The sequence below is a fragment of the Macaca mulatta genome, chromosome 4 (assembly GCF_049350105.2).
Source record: "Macaca mulatta isolate MMU2019108-1 chromosome 4, T2T-MMU8v2.0, whole genome shotgun sequence".
NCBI lineage: Eukaryota > Metazoa > Chordata > Mammalia > Primates > Cercopithecidae > Macaca > Macaca mulatta.
In genome coordinates this window covers 154896634-154923216 of record NC_133409.1, presented here as the reverse complement: position 1 = coordinate 154923216, position 26583 = coordinate 154896634, and the positions used below count along the sequence as shown (strand labels likewise).

The window sequence follows — 26583 nt, the reverse complement described above, 5'->3', positions numbered from 1 at the left end:
TTACTCTGTCACCCAGGCTGGAGTGCAGCAGCACAAATGTAGCTCACTGCAGCCTGTAACTCCTGTACTTAAGCGACCCTCCCACCTCAGCCTTTGAAGTAGCTGGGATTACAGGCATGAGCCACCACATCTGGATACATACGTCATAACTTAATGACTGGCATTAAAATTAATGATGCTTCAAAAATTATTCGTTGATTATTTAAATGATTCAGCAGTAAAACTTAGTAAGCTTTTCTACACTATACTCAAAAGTATAAAAAGATCATTATGTTTATGGTAGCCAAAATGAACAATTAACTTGATCATCTTTCTCCTGCAGTAGAACTCAAAATCAATAAAGAGGATTTTGGCAATTTTCCTGAACCCCTAATAAAATGTATTAATAATAATAATAATAAATTAATAAAACTTGTTTTGTTTTCACTTTTTTTGACTCTAGGACTAATTCACTCATTTATCTGCCTGGCCCATAAGCAAAATCTGAGTTTGCTTATTCTCTTCCTCTGAAGACCAGCTTGGGTATCTCCAATGTTTTCCTAATGAAATTAAAATTAACAAACCTCAATTAAAAAAAAAATAAAGATGCAGCTAGGTGCAGTGACTAATACCTATAATACCAGCGCTTTGGGAGGCTGAGGTGAGAGGATTGCTTGAGGCCAGGAGTTCAAGACCAGCCTGGGCAATACAGTGCATCTCCATCTACAAAATGTTTTTAAATTAGCTGGGCATGTTGGCATACACTTGTAGTCCTACCTATTCAAGAGGCTGAGGCAGGAGAACTGCTTGAGCTCAGGAGTCCGAGGTTACAGTGAGCTGTATGATTGTACCACTGCACTGTAGCCTGGGTGACAGAACAAGATCCTGTCTCTAAGAGAGAGAGAGGGAAAAAAAAGCATCTTTCTTGTTTGGAGTCTTGGCTGGGAGCTACATGTTATACATCAGAACTTAGGTAGGAATAGAAGGCCCAAGAATTCACTGTGCTGTCCCTAAAAGAATGCTAAACATGTTTGACTTGACAAATTATCATCACTGCAGCTACATTTAAAATACATTAATGATCTAATATTCTTATTTGTATTTTATGTACAACTTCAGTTTTCACTAAAAAGTATTATTAAACAACAGTCTAAACTTGTGAGAACTGTATTTTGGAAAAACTAGTAAAACATCGAAACTGAACTGGTGGTCCACAGGCCACTCTTTGAATCACAAAAGTGTTTTATTTGATTAGCGGTTAGGGGAAAAAGTAAATGGCTTGTTCTGTTAAATGACAGGATTTTGGTGGGGACCATTTTGAAGGGCCAATTCTCATCCAAACCAAGTTCAAGGTCTGCTGGGAAGAAATTCTGCCTTGCCAATTTCAGATGCTGGACACTCACAAAATCTCAATGTCAGGTGAGGAACTATTATGCAAAGCCTTTTCCATCCATATTTATCAACTTCCTAAGTTCTCTTTTGAATGGATTCTCTGGTGTTGAATAAGGAATGAATGTTAAAGAGAAATTTTACTATACTGATTACACTGAAAGGGTTTCTCTCCAATATGGATTCTGATATGATGAAAAAGCTGAATTCTATGAACTTTACCACACTTGTTACACTGGTAGTAACAAATCTCTCTGGTGTGAAGCCTCTGGTGCTTGTTGAGGACTGACCACTGGCCAACGGCTTTGTTTCACTTATCACATTTATTATAGGGTCTCTCTCCAGTATGGATTTTCTTACGATGAATGAGTCTAGTGTTCGCACTGAAAGCTTTCCCATATTTTTCTCATTTATATATCTAACTCCAGTGTGAATTCTCTTATTTGCATGAAGCCTACACTTCTGAGTAAAGGCTTTCCCATACTTGTTACATTCATAAGAATCCTCACCAGTGTGAATTTCTGATGCTGAATTAGGACAGAGTTCTGAGCAAAAATTACTCCACATTCATCACTGTGGTATTTTCTGGATATTTTCCTAGTCTTTCCTCATACATTTGGACATCTACACAAAGTTCTCAGGAATACTGCCATCAAATCTGACAGTGTTTTCCTGTTGGCATGTTATTTCTTCATTTCTTCTGCTTGGGAAGAACACTCTTATTCTCCATTTTGATCAAATCATCTGAAAGAAGAGACTGAAAATGTCAGCATAATTCACTCATTCACATATACTTTACTCAATCACTTGCTCACGAAATAAGCACTTTTTAGAACTATATGCCAGAAGAAAGAGAAAACAGAAGAAAATGTTTCCCATAAAACAGATATGTAGAGTTTATTACTTAAATTATAATGTGCTATCATTTAAAAAGGAAGGGTTGTGTGTGTATTTGTGTGTATACATACATATGCTTGTATTAAAACAACAAGTAATGAAAAGATAATTCATAAAAGGAGCACAGAAAGGTTACTGATGGGTAAGGGAGGCAATAGGAAGAAGAAAACAAGAATAGAACCTCGAAAATATCTTACTTTGTAGATTTAACATCTAAAACTTTATGTTTTAAATAATTTTAAAAACCACTCTCTGAACATTGAAAAAAATTCAACAAACTGAACTTACGTTTATATCCACTGGTGGCATAACCACATAAAAGAGTAATTATTTCATACGTCCTTAAAGCAGTAATTTTTTTTTTGTATAGCCCAAGTGATATATATCTTAAGGACAAAAAGAATAGAAAACATGTATACACACACACACACGCCACCACTAAGCTATTTACAGTAATCATATTTGTGGGTAATGCTGTGGTTTTTTTATGATGAGGCTATTGTGTATATATTGTGGGACAGCAAGTGAGTAATTATTTGATGTTCTATCATTCCTGGTGCCTTTCAGAATCCTCTAAAAGGAGATACAGATGAAGATAAGAGATTAAGACCCGAAGTAGTAAATGTGAACTAGAACTATCAATGTGAACTCATGATATACATTTTCTTTTAAATTTTTTCCTAACTCTGAGTACTGGAAAGGCCTAGGACCAATTGACTAAGCCATAAGCACTCCTAATGCCCTATTTTTGGTTTTGAAATACCATTTCCCGTTAGGCAGAATCAGAGGTCCTTGGAAAAAGTATTAATTCTAGGACTATGTAAGGAAAACTGTAAGATGGGCTTGGTACATCTTATCACACAGGTCAGCAAGAAAACCATCAAAGATGACTAGGTTCATAAGGATTCACATGCCAAACTGAAAAGGCTTCTACTGCTCAAAGAGGAGATAAATGAGCTTTAGGAAGGATAGTATTATGGATTGAAAAACATCAAATAATGCTTCAATCCACAAGTTCCTAATGATACTATTACTAACAACTGGCCACTGTTTTAAAGGATGATTACAAACTAATTCATTGTTTTGAAAACTGATTTAAAAAGCAAGGTACTGGGGAGTGACTTAACCAATTATCTTGCCTTTCCTAAACAAACCATTGGATAACTAAACAGAAAACCAGGGGAAATGTATTTTTATATAACTATTCCAGCTTTATTAAATGAAGAAAGGAGGATACAATTAGAATGTCACCATTTTGGGACCCCTAATGGATTATTAGCTATAGGTATTGAGGATCAATAGCTGCTAACACCAAAGAAAAAGAGACAAACAGAAAATATAGGCTTCAAATAGAACACACTATCTTGCCAAAATCATTAAATTTACCTGGTCAAAAAAACTTAAAACTTGATTTTAATCAAGCCTGTACATTACTACAATTTACAGAAAATACAGAGGACAACAGAACATCATAGACTACAGCACATGATGCAGACAGCAAAACCCATGCTGTGTGCAACTCTACAGGATAAACAACTTCATTTTCTTTAACAAGTGAGTTGTAACAGAAGAGAAAACAGGAGAGGGTACCCATACATTAAAAGAAACTTAGGAGACATATCAACCCATCACAATGTGTTTTCTTCCTTGGATCTTGATTCAGATAAGTTAAAAAACAAAATGAACAAAAAAAAGTTTATGACATCTTTGAGAAAACTAGAAAATTGATATTAAAGAATTACTGTTAATTGTTTAGGTATGAAAATAGTATTATGTTTACATTTTTAAAATTCATACCTTTTACAGCAAATATTGAAACATTTACATTTGAAAGACTATGATATCTCAGATACGCTTTAAAATTATATGTATAAAAAAGCATGGGATATAAGTAGAGTTATAAGTGAAACAAGATGGGCCATAATCTGATAATGGTGAAGCTGGGTGACAGGTTCATGGGGATTTATTAAAAGTAGTACAATTCTACTTTTATATATGCTTAAACTTTTTTCATAGTACAGAGTGAAGAAAAAAAGAAAAAGAAAAGAGTTCATGGCTTTTAGTTGGTAGTATTAAAAAAAAAAAAAAACAGAAAAAAGAAGCCATGTGAAAACCCTCTAAGGCCAGTTACAAAATAATTCAATACCCTTGCAGTGAAATGTATATCAGCTACATATAGGTATTATATGTAACTTGAAAAGATATCCGTAATGTAATATTAAATTAAAAAACAAGTGGTAAACAATACTTTCAGTATAATGGCATCTTAGCACGTATGCGTGCTTTCCCAGTAAGCATGCACCTACTAAAGTTTTATGTTTCCTACGCTCATTTAAAAAATGTACATTTGAAAATTTATTTATTGCATGTAGCCTTTTAATAGTTTTCTATTGGCTTCAATATAGAAAAACATTCTCCTGTCTTTGGGCTAAGAGGTCTGGGTTAAGGAAGTTGGCAGTATTAGAAGGGAGAAACTGAGCCATACAAGGTAACATGAGAGTAGCAGGATTTAAAAACAAAAACAAAAAACAATTTTAAGGCAAAGAAGTGAAGAAAGAAAAGAATCATAATCCAGGTTAAAGTGGTATGCTTAGAGGAACAGGTTAAAAGTGGAATAGGCAATAGAGATTAAATGAAAGGTAGGCAGAGATTTTAATGACGAGGTTCATTTAGAGAAATACAAAAAGACACCAACATTTCCTAACTGCTTCTTTGCTGTCTCCTCCTTAATGTTCTCCTTAATAGTGTGAAACTCCCAAGATTCAGAGCTGAATTGACCCTTTACTGGCTGGAGCTAGACTCCAGGTGAGTCCTATGAAGCTGCCAGATACAGTATTTGCCTTGGGACACTATTTGTTGCCTGTAGGAGGGTGGGGAACTGGGGACAATAAGACAGAGTTTAATGAGGTTGACATTTGCTGAAAGTTAGAGCTTAAAATCCCATTATTACTGTGGAACACACAATGGGAGGGCAGAAAGCAGTTTTCCTTTATCTGCAAGGGCAGGGACAAACAGACAAAGAGGGAAAAATACACAGGGCCTACAAGTTAAAAAAAAAAAAAACTCAACATAGTAGAAAAAAAATAAATAACTCTGGCCAATAACATGTTAGCCATTTTCTCTAACTACCCTAGAGAAGTGATCTCAACTCTCTTATCTCTCTCTGGAGATAATACCTGCTATCTGATAAGACATTTCTTCATTTTACCTTTCCTCCCAGATCATTCGGCTTCCTCTCCAAGTTTAGTACAGATAGCTTCTTCACTATACTCTGGGATGCTCCTATACCCAGGCCTGGAATTCTTCGGCAGGATGGTCAGGATCCGTAGTTCCAAGATGTGCTCCTTGCTGTGTATCACTGGTCTCCACCACTGATGGCAAAGAGCCTGTAGCTGGACCCTTGAGGCCCAAGCAAATACGCATAGTACCCTCTCTGAAGAACTCCTGACCAGAAGCTCCCTTTCTGTGTGGGCTAGATTCTTTAACCATATGACACTTCTTTGGTTCTTCTGCAGTTGGTCTGAATGCATTCCTGGGTGAAACAGCTCAGAAGACTGGCTCAGTGCAGCAGTACATATGCTTCAGGATGATGCTAAGGCATAACACATCATTGTTAAAGAAGATCAACTCCAAACTGGAACATATTTACCTCAGAGGTGAATGGCTATATCAAGGCAATGATTTGAAGGTAAAAAAAAAATTTATGTGAAAGATAAATAAGCAAAAAATGACATAAAATTAACTAAAAGACATTTCAATTACTTCTAGAGTAAAGAATAAGACACTATTAGCTTTCAGATCTAGAAACTTCAGTGAAATATTCAGATGATTAACAAAAACAATAGGTGCAAAAAGTGATGCACACAACTTGGCATGCTTCTATTGCATGTCAGATGGGTCAATTAACATTTACAGGCATACATTGGACATATTGCAGATTTGGTTCTAGACCACTGCAAAAAAGCAAATATTGCAATAAAGTGAGTTATACAATTTTTTTGCCTTTCCAGTGCATATAAAAGTTATGTTTACACTACATGACAGTCTATTAAGTGTGCAGTAGCATGTCTAAAAAATGCACATACCTTAATTAAAAGATACTTTATTGCTAAAAAATGCAGAACTCTTCAGTGAGTCATAATCTTTTTGAGGCTGCAGGGTCTTGCCTCGATGTCTGCTGACTCATGGCTGATCAGGGTGATAACTGCTGAAAGCTCGGGTGGCTGTGGCAATTTCTTAAAACATGAGACGCTGAGGTTTGCTGCATCAATTGATTCTTCCTTTCATGAACTATTTCTCTGTGATATGCAATGCTGTTTAATAGCATTTTACCCACAGAACTCTCAAAATTAGAGTCAATCCTCTCAAACTCTGCCACTGCTTTATCAATTAAGTTTATGTGACATTCTAAATTCTTTGCTATTATTTCAACAATTTCACAGCATCTTCCCCAGGAGTAGATTTAATCTCAAGAAACCACTTTCTTTACTCATCCATAAGAAGTAACTTCTCATCCATTCAAATTTTATCATAAGAATGCAGCAATTCTGTCACATCTTCCGAGAAGACGAGACAAGAGAACTACACTTCTAGTTCTCTTGCTATTTCCTCTATATCTACAGTTATTTCCTCCACTGAAGTCTTGAACCTGTTAAAGTCATCCATGAGGATGGGAATCAACTTCTTCCAAACTCCTGTTCACGATGATATTTTGATCTCCTCCCGTGAATCACAAATGTTCTTAATAGCATCTAGAATGTGAATCCTCTCCAGAAGGTTTTCAATTCACTTTGCCCAGATCCATCAGAGGAATCACTATCTATGGTAGCTCTACCCTTACAAAATGTATTTCTTAAATAATAAGACTTGAAAGTTGCAATTACTCCTTGATCTGTGGGCTGTGGAATGGTTAGCTGTGTTAGGCATGAAAACAATATTAACCCTTTTGCACATCTCCCTCAGAGCTCTTCAGTAACTTGGTGCATTGTCAATGAGCAGTAATATTTTGAAAGGAATCTTTTTTTTTTGAGCAGTAGGTCTCAACAGTGGACTTAAAATATTCAGTAAACCATGTTGTAAATAAATGTGCTATCATCCAGGCTTTGTTATTCCATTTTTAGAGCACAGGCAGAGTAGATTTAGCATGATTCTTTTTGTTTGTTTGGGACAGGTTCTTTCTCTATTACCCAGGCTGGAGTGCAGTGGTGCAATCGTGGCTCACTGCAACCTCTGCCTCCCAGGCTCAAGCAATCCACCCACTTTAGCTTCCCTAGTAGGTGGGAGCAAAGGTGTGTGCCACCACACCTAGTTAATTTTTGTTTTTTTTGTTTTTTGTAGAGACAGGGTTTTTCCATGTTGCCCAGGCTGGTCTCAAACTCCTGGGCTCAGCAATCCTCCTGACTTGGTCTCCCAATGTGCTAGGATTACAGCATGCCCAGCTAGCATGATCCTTAAGGACTCTAGGATTTTCAGCTTAGTAAATGAGCATTGGCTTCAACTTCAAGTCACCAACTCCATTAGCTCCTATCAAGAAAGTCAGACTGTCCTTTGAAGCCAGGCACTGACTTCTCTCTAGTTATGGAAGTCCAAGATGGTATATTCTTCCAATATAAAGTGTTTCATCTACATTAAAAATCTGTTCTTTAGTATAGCTACCTTCATCCACTATCTTAGCTAGGTTTTCTGAATAACTTCCTGCAGTGTCTACATCAACATTTGCTGCTTCACTTTGCACAGTTATGTTGTGGAGACAGCTTCTTTCCTTAAATCTCATGAACCAACATCTGCTAGCTTCTAACTTTTCTTCTGCAGCTTCCTCATCTCTCAGCCATCATAGAATTGAAGAGAGTTAGGATCCTGCTGTGGATTACGCTGTGGCTCAACGGCATGTTGTGGCTGGTTTGATCTTTCCAGATCACTCAAACTTGCTCCATATCAGCAATAAAGCTGTTTTGCTTTCTTATCACTGTGTTCAGTGGAGTGGCTTTAACTTCCTTCAAGAACTTTTCCTTTGCATTCACAACTGGCTGTTTGGTACAAGAGGCCTAGCTTTCAACCTATCTCAGCTTTCAACATGTCTTCCTCACTAAGCTTAATCATTTCTAACTTTTGATTTAAAGAGAGAGATGTGAGACTCTTCCTTTCACTTGAACACTGAGATGCCACTGTAGTGTTATTAACTGGTTTCATTTTGACACTGTTGTGTCTCAGGGAATAGGGAGGCCTGAGGAGAGAGAAATGGGGGAATGGTTGGTTGGTGGAAGAGTCACAACACACACCACATTTATCTTTTAAGTTAGGCATCTTAAATGGGTGTGGTTAGTGGTGCCCCAAAACAATTGCAAATTACATCAAAGATCACTGATCACAGATCACCATAATAGATATAATAATAATTTTAAATTTTGAAATACTCAATTACCAAAATGTGACACAGAAACACGAAGTGTGCACATGATGTTGGAAAAATGGTGTTGACAGACTTGCTTGATGCAGGGTTGCCACAAACTTTCAATTTGTAGAAAACACAGTATCTGTGAAGTGCAGTAAAGCAAAGTGCAAGTAAAATGACGAATACCTGTATAAATCAACTTCTCTGTGCCAAGGATTGTGCTAGATGATTTCAAAAGTTTGTTTGTTTGCTTCAGACAGAATTTTTCTCTCATTGCCCAGGCTGGAATGCAGTGGCGCTATCTCGGCTCACTGCAACCTCTGCCTCGCAGGTTCAAGCAATCCTCCTGACTCAGCCACCCAAGTAGCTGAGATTACAGGCATGTGCCACCATGCTCAGCTAATTTTGTATTTTAGTAGAGATGGGGTTTCATGTTGGTCAGGCTGGTCTCAAACTCCTGACCTCAGGTGATCCACCCACCTTGGCTTCCCAAAGTGCTGGGATTACAGGCGTGAGCCACTGCGCCTGACCCAAAAGTATTTTTAATTTTAGAATAGTGTGCATGCCAGTCAGGGGACCTCATATCTGACTTATTGGTCCCAAGTTAATTAAACAAGGCCCCCTTGGTACACAAACCCAGTGGGTATTTTTCAGTCCTTTTCCTACCAGATGCCCCTGCAGCACCTAACACTGCTAACCTACTCCCAATTTTCTGAGAAATACTATAAACTCTTCTGGTTATTTTTCCATAAGTTGGTTTTTGTAGTGTTTAGCCTAATGCTTGGCACTCAGGAAGAATAGTTATGCATTGCTTAATCACATGGTTAAGTTCTAAGAAATGTGTCTTTAGGCGATTTCATCATTGTGAGAATATCATAGACTGTACTTCCACAAACCTAGATGGTAGAGCCTACTATACACCTAGGCTATAGTGTATAACCTAATGCTCCTAGGCTACAAACCTGTACAGCATGTTACTGTACTGAATACTGTAGGTAGCTATAACACAAAGCCAAGTATTTGTATATGTAAACATATCTAAACACAGAAAAGGTACAGTAAAAATATGTTATTATAATCTTATGGAACTATTATTGTACATGTGGTCTGCTGTTGACTGAAACATTGCTATGTGGCACATACCTGTTAAATATGTTTCTAATGACTATTATTTAGTCTATTTCGTGGCTCTTATTCTGCCTATCAAAAATGTCTAGTATCAAGCTGGGCACGGTGGCTCACGCTTGTAATCTCAACACTTTGGGAGGCTGAGGCGGGCAGATCACCTGAGGTCAGGAGTTCGAGACCAGCCTCACAACATGGAGAAACCCCATCTCTACTAAAAATACAAAATTAGCCAGGTGTGGTGGCGCATGCCTGTAATCCTAGCTATTTGGGAGGCTGACGCAGGCGAATTGCCTGAACCCAGGAGGCGGAGGTTGCGGTGAGCCAAGGTTGAGCCATTGCACTCCTGCGTGGGCAACAAGAGCAAAATTCCGTCAAAAAACAAAAACAAAAACAAAAAAAGTCTAGTATCCTAATTTGAAATCCAGCCTTATTCTCATCCCATATTCATTCTGGGCAATCTCAACCATTCTATGACATCAGCTTTCACCTGAAAAGTCCTAAACCTGATTCACTCATCCCAATCTTTCTTTGGAGCTCCAGGCCTTTACAGTCCAGTGGTGCATTAGACCCTTTCAGTTTTATGTCTTACAAGCATCTTCAACTCACCACCAAAAATTCATCATTTTCCCCTTGTGACCAATTTATTCTCCAATATTAGCCATCTCTTATAAAATTGTGCCACACTTACCGAATAATTTAATCCAAACCTGCCTATTTATCCCTGGCTACATTTATTTTATCTAAAAAATACTTATATGATACTTAGTGTGTGACAGGCAGTGCTCTCAATACCTTTTCTTTCTCAATTTCATCAGTCTAATTAGTTATCAGGTCTAGTTAAATCTGTAATCTGTAACACAGTTCCACTTGGTACCTTCTTTATTTCTATAGCCAGTGACTGACTTACTTTCACCAACTTATGGTTTTGGTTCTTTCTTTAACAACTGCACGTCTCTAGTCTCTCTTGCTTTCAGTTTTGCCCTCTTCCAATTCATTCACCACATCACTTCTAGAATATTTCTAGAAAGCTAGTAAGATTACATTACTCCTCTTCTTAAATCTAGACAGAGCATGTAACTGCCCAGCTACTGTGCATTGCCACAGTTTACTGCATGCTTCAAACGGCTTATAGGAGTACCAGCATACTGATCTCTTCAGCTACCGGGGTGGCCAGGAAGGCTGATGTCCTTAGCCTAGTCTCTTCTGCTTAGCAGTGTGCCTACAAATTTTCTTTATGTGCTGTGACATTAAGAAAATGGAAAAGCACACTGCTCTATAAACTTTAAATTCCTCAGCATATTTCAGTTATTCTCTACTCTCTTTGCCCCACCTCTGCCACTCTTGTTGCCCAGGCTGGAATGCACCCACCATTTACTTGCAGTTTTCTGAAATGGTTTTCTGATCCCTCCTTCACATACTATAACGATCCCTCAAGTGCCATTTCCTCTTTGCTATCCAACTTCTCATAGTCCACAGAGACAGCTCTGCTATTGCCTACTCAGGGAAACCATCTTTAATGTTCCACCTCCAGAGTCCCTATGTACGAAGTTTATTTTCCTCAAGACAACATGTCTTTCCCATTACACTATACAGTAAGAAATGCCTTTTATCTGGCTTATTCCCATTTTTGCAACATAAAGCCTAGGCCATTATGTGGCATTCAATAAATGCTCGCTTGAATGTGTTAACCTCTGAATGTTTTCTTACCCAGAGAAATTCACGTACCACTTCCCTTTGTTTTGCAGAATTGTGGGGATCATGTCAAGTATTTTTCTTTAAGTATTAAGCCTTTACAGATATACAATATCGTAATCATTAGTATAGGGGATTTTTATGAAAACTGAAAAAACTATTCAGGTTAAAACGGCCGTAGGATTCAGAAAACGTATACGGAAGCCAGCTCTTGGCCGGGAGGACCTTTCGGCTGATGGATTCTGGTGAGGCCTCCTTGCTGGTAAGTCTGTGCCCCCATCTGAGAAGGGGATGATCCATACAGACCCAGCTCTGTACAGCGCTTTGTTCAGTTTTCTGCATCTCTGAAATGTCTGGTGGAGCTGACTACAAAACACAAAATCCTGATCCTGAGGGATCTACGTAAAAGAGCAAGCCCTGGAAAAGGGGGCAACAGCACCCCCTCCAAGTACCATGATCTCTGGATCGCTGAGAAAGTATAGTGCATCTTGCATGAGTAGAAAGGACTAGCACACTGCCTACACACACAGTCCCGGGATACTGAAAACTGAACACTTCTCTAGGGGAAAGGAAATACTTTGTCCGCAACGCACAGGATACCGGAAGAACGTCCATGTTTCAACGCACTTCGGCCGGCTCCTCTGCCCACCTCTCTAGGAATCTTGGAGGACCCATCAATCTCAGTGGTTCATTTGTGCACACCACCTGGCTCACCTTTGTGAGCGCAAAAGCCGCCTCAAAAAGGCTCAGGGGGACAAGGGTCGTAACATCTTGTGTCCAGCAGCCACTCAGTCTGGGCTGACTTCTCTCTCTCCCCTGCTGAAGACACCTGACTGCTCACACTGGATCCTGCCCTGTCCTCCCTTCCCTAAGTCCCTGGTCCTCTGGGTCTCAGGCATCAGGGTCTTTCCTCTATCCTCAGGGAGATTCCTCAATCGGCCCCAACGAGCACCTTAGAGCCCAACCAAGCTCCTGGGATGGCTGATGGGGGTGTCTAGGCACGGGCACACTCAGAGCTCCTCCCACAGCACTGGTCATGTCTCTCAGAAGATAAAGGGCTTTCCAAACAAAAAAAATCAACCAACCAACTCTGGGTCTGGTATTATCAGTACCACACAAATTGTCCAGTTACCTTCACTCTGCCCCCAAGGGTCAAATGCAATAATCAACACCCACCTGAGGAAAGTGGCAACAAGAGGGGAAGATGTTGGTTTGCTCTCCATTGTTTTAAACCAGTTTAAATAAATCAGGTCCCCACGAGTAACTTAACCACTAGCAAGTTTGGGGCTTATAGATCCCTGACTATATACCCCTCTACAATGAATTAGCAGAAGTCAGGGGTGATGAGGGGAGGCCACCGCCATCTCCACCCCTGCAGTCAATGATCTTGAGGCAATTGCTGAATAGCTATGAAGATCTATTAACACACTTAAGGCAGGTCAGCTGTCTTTGGTACCATCAAGTGGCAAGAGGACTCCTCTCCACAGCCAACAAATGATGTGGAGTGAATGTGATAAATTATGAAACTACTTGGTACAGTATCTGCCCCCTTCCCCTTCACCCAACTACCTGCTTAAAATGGCTCACTGTTTGCCTTAACAGTGCAAGCTTCTGATCCAATACTCTATCTTCTCACTTTCTTCTACAGTATAAGGTTGAACACTGTACTCTATCAGTCCCTATACCACTGAAACACTCCTGTGCTTCCAGGACGTCGTCCATCTTGTCTGGTAAACCATTCACTCTAATAGTTTCATCTTAGGTAACTAGCTATGTTAACAATGGGTTTGTCTTAATTGGGGGTGGGGTGGAGGGCCCTCTGTTTTGTTTGTGCAGACATATTATCCCATCCTTTCTTTCCTAATCCAATAGATTACTGGGGGTTACCTTAGGCTAGGTGGCTACACCTAAGTCTCCAACAGCCTTTTCGTATATATTCTGCCTTAGCTTTCATGACAGAACATTGTAATCTTTCTGATTCTCTGTCTCTTCTATCTCCTTGGTTGAAAAAAATATTGCCTATTGCAAACGTTATTAGTATGGGGACCATACCTCCTGATTTATACTTGTTGTCTTGGCATAATTATTAACAGCACTCCTTTTCATTTTCAAGTGTCCCAGATTGGACAATCAATTACATAGTTACCTTATGTGTGTGGACCACTAATATGCTAATTAGATACAGATTCTCAGGCTCTGCCTCAGAAACTGATTCAGGGGTGGGGCTCAGAAAACTGCAGTTCAAACAAACAACCCAGGTGATGCTAGTGCAGGTATCATCAAGAAATAATGCTTTCAACACTGCCCAATGGCAGCTGACATAGAAAATTGGGGATAGGTTCAAAGAGATCTAAAAATCACAGTGGTTTCTAGACTATGCTTTTCTCCCTATCCTCCATTTTATGGAAAGTAATAAAAAGTGTGAGGAGTAAAAGGCAGTGAGATTATTTTCACTGCTTAAGACAACAATATCTAAAAACTTGAACCAGTTGATAAATGAGAGATTTCTAATAATTATTATGAAGATGAAGCATGTTTCTTGGCAACACTCTGTCTCTGCATCTAGCTTTTTATTTTTCCTTTGGTCACCATTTTTCGCCCAATCTAGAGTTTTAGCATCTAATTTTACCTTCTGTCTGATTCTTTTTTATGTTCTCATATTTTGTTCTTTTTTCTTTCCAACCCACTTTGTTGTTGCTCTTGTTTTCAGATGCCTACAATGGGTCTCAGGGCTCCAAGTGTAAGTGTCTATGAAACCACATGTAATTCACAATGATCTCTGTTCATAATTGGTTTCCTTTACAAAATTTTTAAGGCAATAAAAGATGGAAAGATTACTACAAGTGCTTAAGCACTCTGGACTTCACTTTTCTCATTATCTTAAATGGAGAGGCATTTAAGATATTTATAAACTCAGAATAGTATAGAATCTCTATTACATCACTTTGTGGAATACATATTTACTTGAGAAGCTGATTTTACTTCAAATTTGGGTCTACTATATTTTTCTTAACTTCACTTAATAATCTGTAGCTGGCCGGGCGCAGTGGCTCACGCCTGTAATCCCAGCACTTTGGGAGGCCCAGGCGGGCGGATCACGAGGTCAGGAGATCGAGACCATCCTGGCTAACATGGTGAAACCCCGTCTCTACTAAAAATATGAAAAATTAGCTGGGCGTGGTGGCGGGCACCTGTAGTCCCAGCTACTCAGGAGGCTGAGGCGGGAGAATGGCATGAACCCGGGAGGCAGAGCTTGCAGTGAGCCTAGATCGTGCCACCGCACTCCAGCCTGGGCGACAGAGCGAGACTCTGCCTCAAAAAAACGAAAAATAATAATAATAATAATAATAAATAATCTGTAGCTATTTCTCTTGGAAATAATTTAACCTCAAAACACAATAAAAAATACTCTTGAGGAAGTATAAGATTTTTTATAATACCCACAATTAGCCTTAAGGAGTGACACAAGCAATTTGAAATGTCAGGTGGAAGAATATGTGATAGAACCAAATACACTAAACTGAAAAATACCACCCATCACTTCTCCATTTATCTGTAGAAGAAATATGTGCAATTCTGGTTGCCCATGCCTTGTTTCCTAGCTCATATGAAAACTGTTAGCTTTTGAACAGAAGGAACTTAACTTGGACTAAACTGGGGAGAAGAAACAGAATATGTAACATTTTAAAATAGTGAGTTTTTTCATCTATAGGAGTTTGTTAAATAAACTATGGAGTATGAACAAATAAAATTCTATTCACTTATAAAAAGAATGAAGAAGTTCTATGTTATGATGTGGACATCTCTAAAGATTATATTCTTTCATGAAAACAGCAAGGTATTAGAAGAGTATAAATAATATGCCGTCTTCCTGAATAATGGAAGAAATAAGATTATACATTAGTATTTGCCTATATTTACATAAAGAAACACTGAAAGATACATAAGAAACTAGTACTATGGCTACTTAGGAAAGTAGACCTTTTGTATTATTTTGATTTTTGAACGAGTTGAAGAATGAATCTTTTTAAAAAGTCCTACTAAGTAAATTAAATTTTAAAAGTTAAAAATAATAATTACAAACATAAATAAAATGCTTCCAATGAGGAATAAGTGAGAAGAGTCTTTCCTGGATTCCAGTGTAAATTAAATAGAGGAGTTGTGCATTTATTGAAACATATAAATGGGCGGGTTTGTTGAGCAACTTCAATGACTTATAAATCCTATAAATTCCATATACTTGTAATTTTTATTTGGTGATATAAAAAATATATAAACACCCAGTGGCTTAATAGAAACAGTGTTACACTAGGAACTAGGAGACAGGGTTCTAGTTACAGCTCTGCTTTTAAGTGGCTCTATGATCTTAGTTACTTCCCAGAACTTCCTTTTCTCTTATCTGTCAAATAAGAGCAAACAGAAATGATCTTGAAGGTCCCTTAGAGTGATTCTGTTATTCTTAAGTTACTTGCTATGTATTGGGTATTTGGGTGTATTCCAAACCAGATTGTTTTCACCATAGGTTTTCCATTTCTTTGTCTCCTGGACCTTGTATAAAGCTTTGTAAAGAGTTACTAAGTCAATGTTAAGGGAAAGAAATTTTTTTATGTATGACCTTGGTGGTAATCAATAGTAAATGCTGAGAAATGTGGAGGTTATAAAAACAATCAACATGAAAGAGTGATCATACTTCTTTTCAATCTTGAATATGTTTCAAATTTTCCATACAAAATATTGAATAAAGGAGAAAAAGGCAAAAACAAAAAATGCTCATTATATGTTACTGGAAAAATACATAGGCCTATATTTTCCAATAAAAAATCTGAAGCGAGATATCAGATTTTTAGCTAAGTTTCTTAGCCTCTGCATAAATTTAAAATCATGAGCAATATTTGTTACGAAGAGCCACTGAGCTGCGAATAACACATGGCTGCTTCAATTCCTCGGTTCCTAAAGGTTAACTTACTAAAAAATCTACAGAAATCCAACTTACTATAAATCTACATTTATATAGGAGGACTCATCTGCTCCTTTTTGTAGGTTAAAAAGCAAATTATCATATTTTATGTGAATGAAGTCAGGAAACCTATATTATGAATTTTATTACAATTATTTTTAAATTAATTTTTAAATACTCAGTGAACTCCCTTTGAGATTATTTTGTACTCAGCCTACATAGAATTATTTTAAACTTTTTTTTTAAAGTTTTTAAAAACTAGGATGAAGAAGTTTTCCTGAAATATACTTAGAAAACTTCTTGCACAGATGTGTGTGAAACTAGGTCTACAGCATACATGATGAAATTAACACAAGAGGCAACATTCAGTATCGTAAAACTGTAGATGTCACTGATCAGAGAACTTGGCAGATGTATTTAAGATATTATGCTTCTCTGTATAAAATAAGGGAATTTTTACTGGCTTTCCCTTGAACTCTCTATGCTAGAGGACATAGCAGGGACAAAGTGAGAAATACTTTTCCCTACCTGTTTCAAGGAGCTAGCTTGATTCAGCCACAGGGTGGACTTTCCGATGCTGGATTAGGTTGCAATGGTAAATGAAGTTCTTGCCACATTCTTCACATTCATAAGGTCTCTCTCCAGTGTGAATTCTCTGATGCTTAATGAGGACTGAACGTCGACTAAAACTCTTATTGCACTGATTGCACTGGTAAGGTTTCTCCCCAGTGTGAATTCTGAGGTGATGGAAAAGCCCGGCATTCTGGCTGAAGGCTTTGCCACAAACACTGCACTGGTAGCGCTTCTCCCCAGTGTGGAGTCTCTGGTGCTGGAATAGGCCTGACCGCTGGCTGAAGGCCCGCCCACACTCGTCACATTCATAAGGCTTCTCACCTGTGTGTGTTCTCTGGTGCTCAATAAGGATGGAATTCTGGGTGAAGCTTTTTCCACATTCATTACAGATATAGGGTCTCTCCACTGAAGAGCTCACCCTTTGCTTTTCCAATCTGCCCTCGTGGTCACAGATAGCTCCATACTCAGGCATCTGAGTAATATTACCATTCAGTTTTCCAGGAACTTGTACAAGAGATTTCACTTCCTGAGAAATCTCCCTCTTTGGGGCTAACTCCACATTCCAAGTCCCAGCCTTGCCATCTAAAATAATAATAACATGAAAGATAACATGAAGTATGAGAGATAACAGATTAGCTTTCCAAAGACAAAAGAAAAAAAGTGGCCAGGCAAATGGGTGGAAGGGGACAAGTAGCCACTTTTTCTGTTTATTTTTCCACTCAATCTATTATACCCAGACCTCAGGGAAAAGATGCACTGTATTATAACTGCTTACTTATTGTCTGCCTCTCCCACTAGACTGTAAACTTCATGAGAGCGGGGATCACATCTACCTTGTTTATCACCGTATCCCTGGTACCTGACACAGTGTCTGGCATATAGCAGACACTAAATAAATGTGTTGAATTCATAAATATTCAGGGAATGAGGTAGGCTCCCTGAGGAAATTCTAATCCTCACCAATCTCCTGAACTGGGCACACCTCTCGCAAATTATACCGAAGTTGCTCTTCCAAGGTTTGGAATTGGTCATTTGATGACTCCTGAGCTGCTCCTGGAGTTGCCTTCTCCTTTACAAACTCTTCCTGTTCATGAGCATGGCTCAGGACCTGGTGGAAATCAAGGACAGTTGGGAACCAAATATCAGAGAGAACATGGCAAGAAGGCCTTCTCAGGGCCTCTGGATAGAAAAGAAGGACCAAGAAGCTGGCAAAGAAAAAAACAGAGGCAGACAGATTAAAAGCCCACAGAAGATCAAGTCTGGCATAAAAAAAAATCCTCCTCCTCTACCTTTTCTTGTTGCACTGAAACCTCATACTTGTTTTTACAGGTACAAACCCTGTTCTGCCATCTTCTCACCTGCTCTCCTGGTTCATCCAGCTCTCTCTCCAAATCCTCCAGCACAGTCACTGCCTCCTCTCCACTCACAGGACGGTGCTCTCTGACCCAGGCCTGGAGCTCCTCGGGCAGGATACTCAGGAACTGCTCCAGCACCAGCAGCTCTAGGATCTGCTCCTTGGTGTGCATCTCTGGTCTCAGCCACTGATGGCAGAGCTCCTGGAGTCTTCGAAGAGCCTCCCGGGGCCCAGGGGTCTCCTGATAGCAGAACTGTCTGAAGCGTCTACGAAAGATCTCTCTGGTATGAGGGTTATTTCTTGACAGGCCTGATTCTGGCCCACAGGAATGTTCCTCCTCTTCCTCCTTTACCTTCACTGCCAGAAGTCGTTCCTGCATCTCTGCAGTCTGAAGGGTCAAGGTTATGGCCATCAAAGGTTTAACTATTCAGAAAAAGAATCTATTCTTGATAATTCTCCCTTGATCTTTTCTTCTGGAAACCCCGAGATCTAGACAATTATTTGCAAAGAAAAAAATATAAAAATGCAGAAAACCTCAGGACAAGGAAGGACTGGAGTATTTACACTAAAATCAGTCACTCTGTGTCATGAAGGAACACCGAAACATGATTAATGATAGATACTTTAGAAATACGAATCCAGATAATACAGGAAGAAAAACAGAAACGGAACAAAAACTCCTACAATTTTCTGAAGGAAGGTACTGTTTCAATCATCCTGACTGGAACAGCTCAAATCAGCTTGAGCATATTGGGTTTCCATTTGAATAACAAGATACTAAATTCGGGGTAAATTTTAGCTATATGAAGGTAAAAAAGCACTTTGGGCCCAAGTGGTCACAGATGACACCAAGAATCAAGAAGAAAAGGGAAATAAATGGAGGATGGAGGGAAAGTAAAGATGATAAAACAAGTAAGAATTCTAAGAAATGCACTTAGAGAGACGAGGCAGAGTCCCTCCAGCCATAGGAGGTATGGAGGAGGGAGATCTAGGTTTAAAATGTGGAAGGTCTTGGACTGAGACATCATCCTGCAGGTATTCCCTCCAGAGTCTTGGGCTTCATGTTTTGAGCCTTGGTCTCTTCAATCTGTAAAACAGGAATTCTAAAACCAACACTGCCTATCTTTCTAGGTTGATACAAAGATAAAACGAGGATAATGAACACAAAGAAGTTGGCTACTTAGTAAACTCCAAAGTGGTAACACTGTTGTTATTTTTCTTATGTTATTGTAAGATTAAATGAATATCCCTAGTGGTTTAAGGCTAAGGCAAAAGAATCAGAAAGTAGTTGACTGCAGTGATCTAGGCTCAGAGATATTAAAATGATGGAAATACTGGTTCCAGTACTTTAAAACAGGAGTAGAATTTGACCTTTTTCTCGCCCTTTAATTTCTTGGAAACTTTTTCTCTTTGAAGCTACTTGAAGGTGGGGAGGGGGCAATTTTATGTAAAATAAAATTACTGCTAATAAAAAGACAAATGTCTATGACTCCTGAGGTCAGGAGTTCGAGAACAGCCTGACCAACATGACAAAACCCCGTCTCTACTGAAAAATACACAAATTAGCTGGGCATGGTGGCACACCTGTAATCCCAGCTACTCAGGAGGCTGAGGCTGGAGAATTGCTTGAACCCGGGAGGCAGAGGTTCCAGTGGGCCAAGATCATACCACTGCACTCTAGCCTGGGCGACAGAGTGAGACTCCGTCTCAAAAAAACAAAAACAAAAGCAAACAAACTTATGAGCAATCTTAACCAGGATAGCAATTAATGAAGACAATTTTCTGAAAGAAAAACAGTTAGATGACCCAGTGATTCCTAAGCACCATTTTCGAGCACAGACTTTCAAACTTTTTTGACCAGGACTCTTATTAAGATATATTTTATATTATAACCCAGAACACACATGCACATGTATATAAGTGTATGTTTGTACATTTATGAGATACACAAATAACTAAAATAATAATTTCACAAAACACTATGTATCCTTGCTTTATATAGTGACATACAATTATTTTTAAACCTATTTCATTAAAAGACAAAACAAAAAAGCCTGAGAACATATTTCGTGGGTTATAAAATCTATGTGGTGGGTTGTGACACACCACATGGATTTTATGACCCACAAATGAATAATAACCTGTAGAATAAAATATTTGTTTTAATTTTAAGTAAAATTATTGTAATCCATTGCAAAAATAACCCTACACTATTCTGTTTGTTGTTTTTTGTTTTTGTTTTTTTAAGGAAGAGTCTTGCTCTTTTGCCCAGGCTGGAGTACAGTGGCGCAATCTCAGCTCACTGCAACCTCCGCCTCCTAGGTTCAAGCAATTCTCCTGCCTCAGCCTCCTGAGTAGCTAGGATTACAGGTGCCCGCTACCATGCCAGGCTAATTTTTGTATTTTTAGTAGAGACAGGGTTGTACCATATTGGCCAGGCTGGTCTCGAACTCCTGACCTCAGATGATCCACCCGCCTTGGCCTCCCAAAGTGCTGGGATTACAGGCATGAGCCACCGCGCCCAGCAACCCTACATTATTCTTAGGTGTTGACATGCATTGTGAAATTAAATAACTAAGAATAGGGTATTTTATTAGTCTGTTCTTATGCTGCTACTAAAGACATACCCAAGACTGGGTAATTTATAAAGGAAAGAGGTTTAATTGACCCACAGTTTAGCATGGCTGGGGAGGCCTCAGGAAACTTACAATCATGGTGGAAGGGGAAGCAAACATGTCCTTCTTTGCATTCAGCAGCAGGAAAAGTGCCAAGCAAAAGGGGGAAAAGCCCCTTATAAAACCATCAGATCTCATGAGAACTCACTATCACCAGAACAGAACATGAAGGTACCTGCCCCCATAATTAAATCATCTCCCACCAGGTCCCTCCCATGACACATGGGGATTATGAGAAATTGGGAACTATAATTCAAGATGAGATTTGGGTGGGGACACAGCCAAACCATATGAGGTATTTAAATTACAAGTGAACACTGATCACATTGCAACCAGAAGAAAAATTAGATTCATATTGTGATTACTGGTTATATTTATCAAAGGCGAAAAAAACTACTGGCATGGGACAGCATCCTTCTGGATAACCTGCACACATAATCCCCTCTATAAAGTTCTGGCATCTTTGGTTTGGTTACCTTCTGTAATCACTACCCCAGGAAGTGTACAGAGGATTTTTTTTCCTCTAAAGACAGAATCCTCAAATTCGTGTTTTCCTCCACTTTTTTTTTTTTTTTTCTGAGACGAAATTTCACCCTGTCGCCCAGGCTGGAGTGCAACAGCATGATCTCAGCTCACTGCCTCCCAGGTTCAAATGATTCTCCTGCCTCAGCCTCCCGAGTAGCTGTGATTACAGGCACCCACCACCACGCCTAGTTAATTTTTGTATTTTTTTAGTAGAGACGGGGCTTCACCATGTTGGCCAGGCTGGTCTCAGACTCCTGACCTCGTGATCTTCCTGCCTCAGCCTCCCAAAATGCTGGGATTACAGGTGTGAGTCACTGCGCCCAGCCTTCCTCCACTTTTCTTGGTGCTGACTCACCACCACTGTGACTACCATATTATCTTTTTCTGTCATAACTTTTCATATACCACTCATTCACTTAGCAGATATTTATTCAGAGCCTACCAGCAAATATATATTCAGAGCCTACCATATTCCATGTACTGTTCTAGGCACTGGGGATACAGCTGCAATTATAACAAAGTCCCTAGTCTCATGGAATTTACATCCTAATAACAATAATAGCAGACATTTATAGTGCTTTCAACATGCCAGGTAGTGTTACAGATGCTTTATATATATTAACCCATTTAATCCTCAAAACAACCATGAATAAGGTGCTATTATTGCCCCCATATCACAGATGAGAAAACTGAGATATGAAAAGTTTAAGTTACTAGTCCAAAGTTCAAGTCAGTTATAGATAGTAAGCAGTGAAGCTGCAATTCAAACCCAACAAATCTGACTTCAGAACTTACAGTCTCCAGTGCTACAACACTAACTTCTGTTGGGGAAAAGAGGGGCCAGGATGAGGAAAAGGGGTCACAGGAAACAGATAATTATTAAGTATTTGTGAAGTAGTGATAAATGCTATAGAGAAAATAAAGGTAAGGAGATAGAGTAAGGGGAAAGAAAGGTTGCTATTTTATAGTCAGGGAAGGCCTTAATAAGCCAATGGTTGAACAAACCTGAAGGAAGTGAGGAGCAAGTCACATGGCTATCTGGAGAAAGACTGTTCCATGCAAAGGGAACTGCAAGTGCAAATTTGTGCAGATGGGAACACACCTGGATTCTTCAGGTAATAGCTAGTTGAACAATGACTGGAACAAAGAAAACAAAAGGGAAATTGACAGGAGATAAAGCAGGGAGCTTGGGAACTGATCATGAAAGGCAGTGGTAAGGGCTCTAGCTTGTACTCAATGAAATTTGGAAACCATTGGGGATTTTTGAGCCAAGCGGTAACAAAATTTTACTTACATTTAATACAAAAGCATAACTCTAGCTGCTGTGTCAATGACCTTGGGGTTAAGTGGAGGCAGAGAGGGATGCTATGACAATCATCCAGGGAAGAGATCATCATGGCCTGAAACACGGTCTGCTGAATTTGTTCTAGGGTAAGAAAGTTTTGTGGTACAAATATCAAATAGCTAAATTCAGAGTATGTACTCACATTACTCAATAAACATACCATGGATTCAAAGGATGAAACAGCCACTCACGCTTTCTTGTTTTTTTCAATCTTCTAGGGTCCGAAAAATGTCTTTTTCTGATTTACCACCTGTGCCACTTGGTTTCAAGTCAAAGTTTTTCTATTCAAAGACAATGCAGCTGAATCTTAGAACTCTGCCCAGAAAAATTCATTTCTGGGATGTAGTGTTTCAAATCTTTACACAGTTTCCCAAATATAAATTTCCCTATTTTCTCTGTATACTCTGGGTTCATTTTTGCTTTCATTCACCTGTTTTGCTTTTATCTGCTGGCCTTAATGCCCAGATCCTTGCACCAGCATACCTGAGTTCTTTAAACCCAGTGTCTCCAAAAGGCTTCCCCAGTTTTTTGTAATCCTGCCCTCCTGGTCACAAACATAGAGTTCCTAATCTTCCATTCAGGATCACAACCTCAATGTATATGCCATGTATATAATTAGTATAATAAATCTTACCTTAAAAAATGCATCTGCATTTTAAAGTTGTTCCTCCTAGAGCCTCAGCAAGCTCAACACCCCCAAATCTACCATCATCCTCATGGAAGGATTATCTTTAACAAGGATAGGCACGTAGGTGAAGACTAAGCAGCACATAATACAAACGTGCCTTTATCATCATACATCCCATGACCCTCACCTCCACTGACACCATCTATGGCTCCTCACTAATTGGATGAATTCCCAAACTCTCAAGCACAGTTTAAAACCAGTCAGACCTTTAGCTTCTGTTGTCTGGCTCCACTCTTGGTTTCCTCTATTCCACAAGCAAAAACTCTCACCTCCAGTCAGGTTTTTCTCTTCACTATTCTAATCAGGCGTTTCTCATCCCTGTGCCATGAGCTTGGTCTTGCCTTCTTCCCTTATTCAAACCCTACCCAATCTCTGCAGCTTGATTCAAATCTCACATCCTCTCTGAAGTCTTCTTTATCCATTTCAGCTCACCCTGTTCCTCCTGCCCGCTCACATGTCATGTACTGTATGAGTCCCACCTTTCACCCTCAGTCACAATTTACCTTGTACTATTACTTCTCTTCAGAACCATTTTTTTAAATCCAAAAAGTAGAGAGGAATATAGAATTCTTTCACCAAGTTCTACTACCCTGAAATAAACAGTCTTAAAGACTGGAATGTGTCCTTTTCTATGCATTTGCAATCGTATATACACATGTACACATGTGCACACATAGAGTTGATATAAGCCCATATATTTTATTTACCTTAGATAAGCAGAAGGTAGTATGAGGTAGTAGAGAACACAGGCAGATCTGGTTGTTTATTCTTTTTTATTTTTTATTTTTTTGAGACAGAGTCTTGCTCTTTTTGCCCAGGCAGGAGTGCAGTGGTGCGATCTCGGCTCACTTGCAACCTCTGCCTCCCAGGTTCAAGCAATCCTCCTGCCTCAGCCTCCGGACTAGCTGGGATTACAGGCACCTACCACCACTCCTGGCTTATTGTTTCATTTTTAGTAGGATGGAGTTTCACCATATTGGTCAAGCTGGTCTCCAACTCCTGACCTCAGGTAATCCGCCCACCTCGGCCTCCCAAAGTGCTGGGATTACCATCTGTGAATTTTAACACAGTGATCTTGGGCAAGTTACCTGATTTTCTAAGCCTCAAGCTCATATATGAAATGAGGTCAAAAACTACCTTGCCAACTTGTTGAGAATATTAAATGAGATAATGCATAGAAAGTGTTTTTGCACAAAGCCTGGCATATAAACATGCAAATTAATCTTTTAATGACATAATGTACAATTTTGATACAATGGTGGTTTAATTAATAGTTGCTACTTTCCCTTAGGGCCAAGACTGTAATCTTTTTCTATTGCTCAAAGAACAAGATGGGTAGGCGAAACATGTACACAAACCAATAAAATGGCTGTTTCATCAGGTTTGCAGAAACACTGTGAAAGATGGACGTCTTCAGATACATTCTCTCCAATCAAATCCTAACTAGAAGCCCAGGACTATTGAGGTACAAAAGAAAGACGGGATTCAAATGAGCGAAGTAACTTCCCGGGTTATAGCTGTAAAGCTAATACAGGAACAGAGTGGAGTTAGCATAGCAAAGGTTTTAAGAAAATGGACTCTGGAGCCAAATTTCCTGTATTTGAATCCTGCCTACACCCCTTACTAGCTCTATGACCTTAGGCAAATTACTTCATTTTCTTCTTGTATGTTAATTTTAAAAAGGGGCGGGACAGGGAGGTGGGGTGTAGTCTACATAATAACAGTGCCTATCTGTTAGTGTTATGAGAAGCAGATATTTGGAAAGTGCTTAGAACAGTGCTGGGCTGGTACATAGTAGATGCTATTTATTCTTCCAAAAAATTAGATAGCAGCAAGAGCCTTTATACTATGTGAATTAGACTAAGAAAGGCTGTGGCATTTAAAAGTATCCCTGCTTATTCTTTAAAATAAGTCCACAGTAGAGAATAAGACATCGGAAAATACAAACATTTCTTCATATCCGAATCTATTCGGATCCTAAGATACAGATAGGGAGAGTTCAGAGTGCCATCAGTACAGGGCAGACAGGTTGAAGAGCTCAAGAATAGACATGGGGTGGGGGAAAGGGGTAGGCGCAACGACGCTGACTTTTGGTTAACAAGGCCCTTCCAGGCTGCGGAGCAACCTCCTCTGCCCTCATCTGCCCGGCCCATCTCTGGCCAAGAAGCCCCTGCCGCCAGATCCCCACACCCAGTCCAGGTCGCAGCGCACAGACCAGCCCTTCCGAAGCCCCTCAGCTGTAGCCCGACTCCAAAGCTCACCGAGGCATCCGTGAAAGGAGATGCCACCTAGCGCAGATCATACCGGCTCTGAATCCTTGACAACCGCAGTCCAAAGAATAATAAACCACAAAGGCCGGAAATGCGTCACCGCGGCCGGCTCCCCGCAGAACTGTGGTTCTGGCTGTGTTCCTTCTAGGAAGGCCGGAGGTTTCCACACCTCTGTGGTCGTCACGCTGAATCCCGTCTGTAGTCTTAGTGAGATGCTAGGTGGCACATTGTCTTCCAGGGGGCAATATAATAACGGCCAACATAGTGTTTTAACACGTATTAATTCATTTACTCCGCATAACAACCCTGTGAGTTAGGTACAATTATCTCCATTTAACAGGTGAGGAAACTGAAGCACATTTCTACATTGATTAGTTGCCATTTCCTACAAAGAATACCTTTTCTTTTCCCTGCCGTCTCATTTTATCACGATGAACTCATGGATTCCTTTACAAATAAACAATTACTCCGGGCGCCGTGGCTCACGCCTGTAATCCCAGAACTTTGGGAGGCCGAGGCGGGCGGATCACAAGGTCAGGAGATCGAGACCATCCTGGCTAACAGTGTGAAACCTCGTCTCTACTAAAAAATAGAAAAAATTAGCCGGGCGTGGTGGCGGGCGCCTGTGGTCCCAGCTACTCGGGAGGCTGAGGCAGGAGAATGGCGTGAACACGGGAGGCAGAGCTTGCAGTGAACCGAGATCACACCACTGCACTCCAG

At 39.6% G+C, this 26583-nt stretch overlaps 1 protein-coding gene across 3 annotated transcripts; it reads right to left on the bottom strand.

Moving 5' to 3' along the window:
- Positions 1-1203: 1203 nt before the first annotated feature.
- Positions 1204-25947, bottom strand: ZSCAN23 (zinc finger and SCAN domain containing 23). 3 transcript variants are annotated; one of them, XR_013416748.1, is made up of 7 exons: positions 25855-25947; positions 22566-22697; positions 18365-18849; positions 17967-18114; positions 16962-17588; positions 6351-8488; positions 3456-5857 (listed from the first exon to the last, which is right to left on the bottom strand). XR_013416748.1 is itself a non-coding variant. In XM_001101057.5 (5 exons), the coding sequence occupies exons 2-4, from the start codon at positions 18770-18772 to the stop codon at positions 16975-16977; spliced, it is 1170 nt and encodes a 389-aa protein (XP_001101057.1). In that variant the 5' UTR covers positions 18773-18849; positions 25855-25947; the 3' UTR covers positions 1204-2112; positions 16962-16974. The 3 variants fall into 3 exon arrangements, 1 of the variants encoding a protein (XP_001101057.1); XR_013416747.1 differs by lacking the exon at positions 22566-22697; XM_001101057.5 differs by lacking the exons at positions 3456-5857; positions 6351-8488; positions 22566-22697 and adding an exon at positions 1204-2112.
- Between the last annotated feature and the right edge of the window lie 636 nt (positions 25948-26583).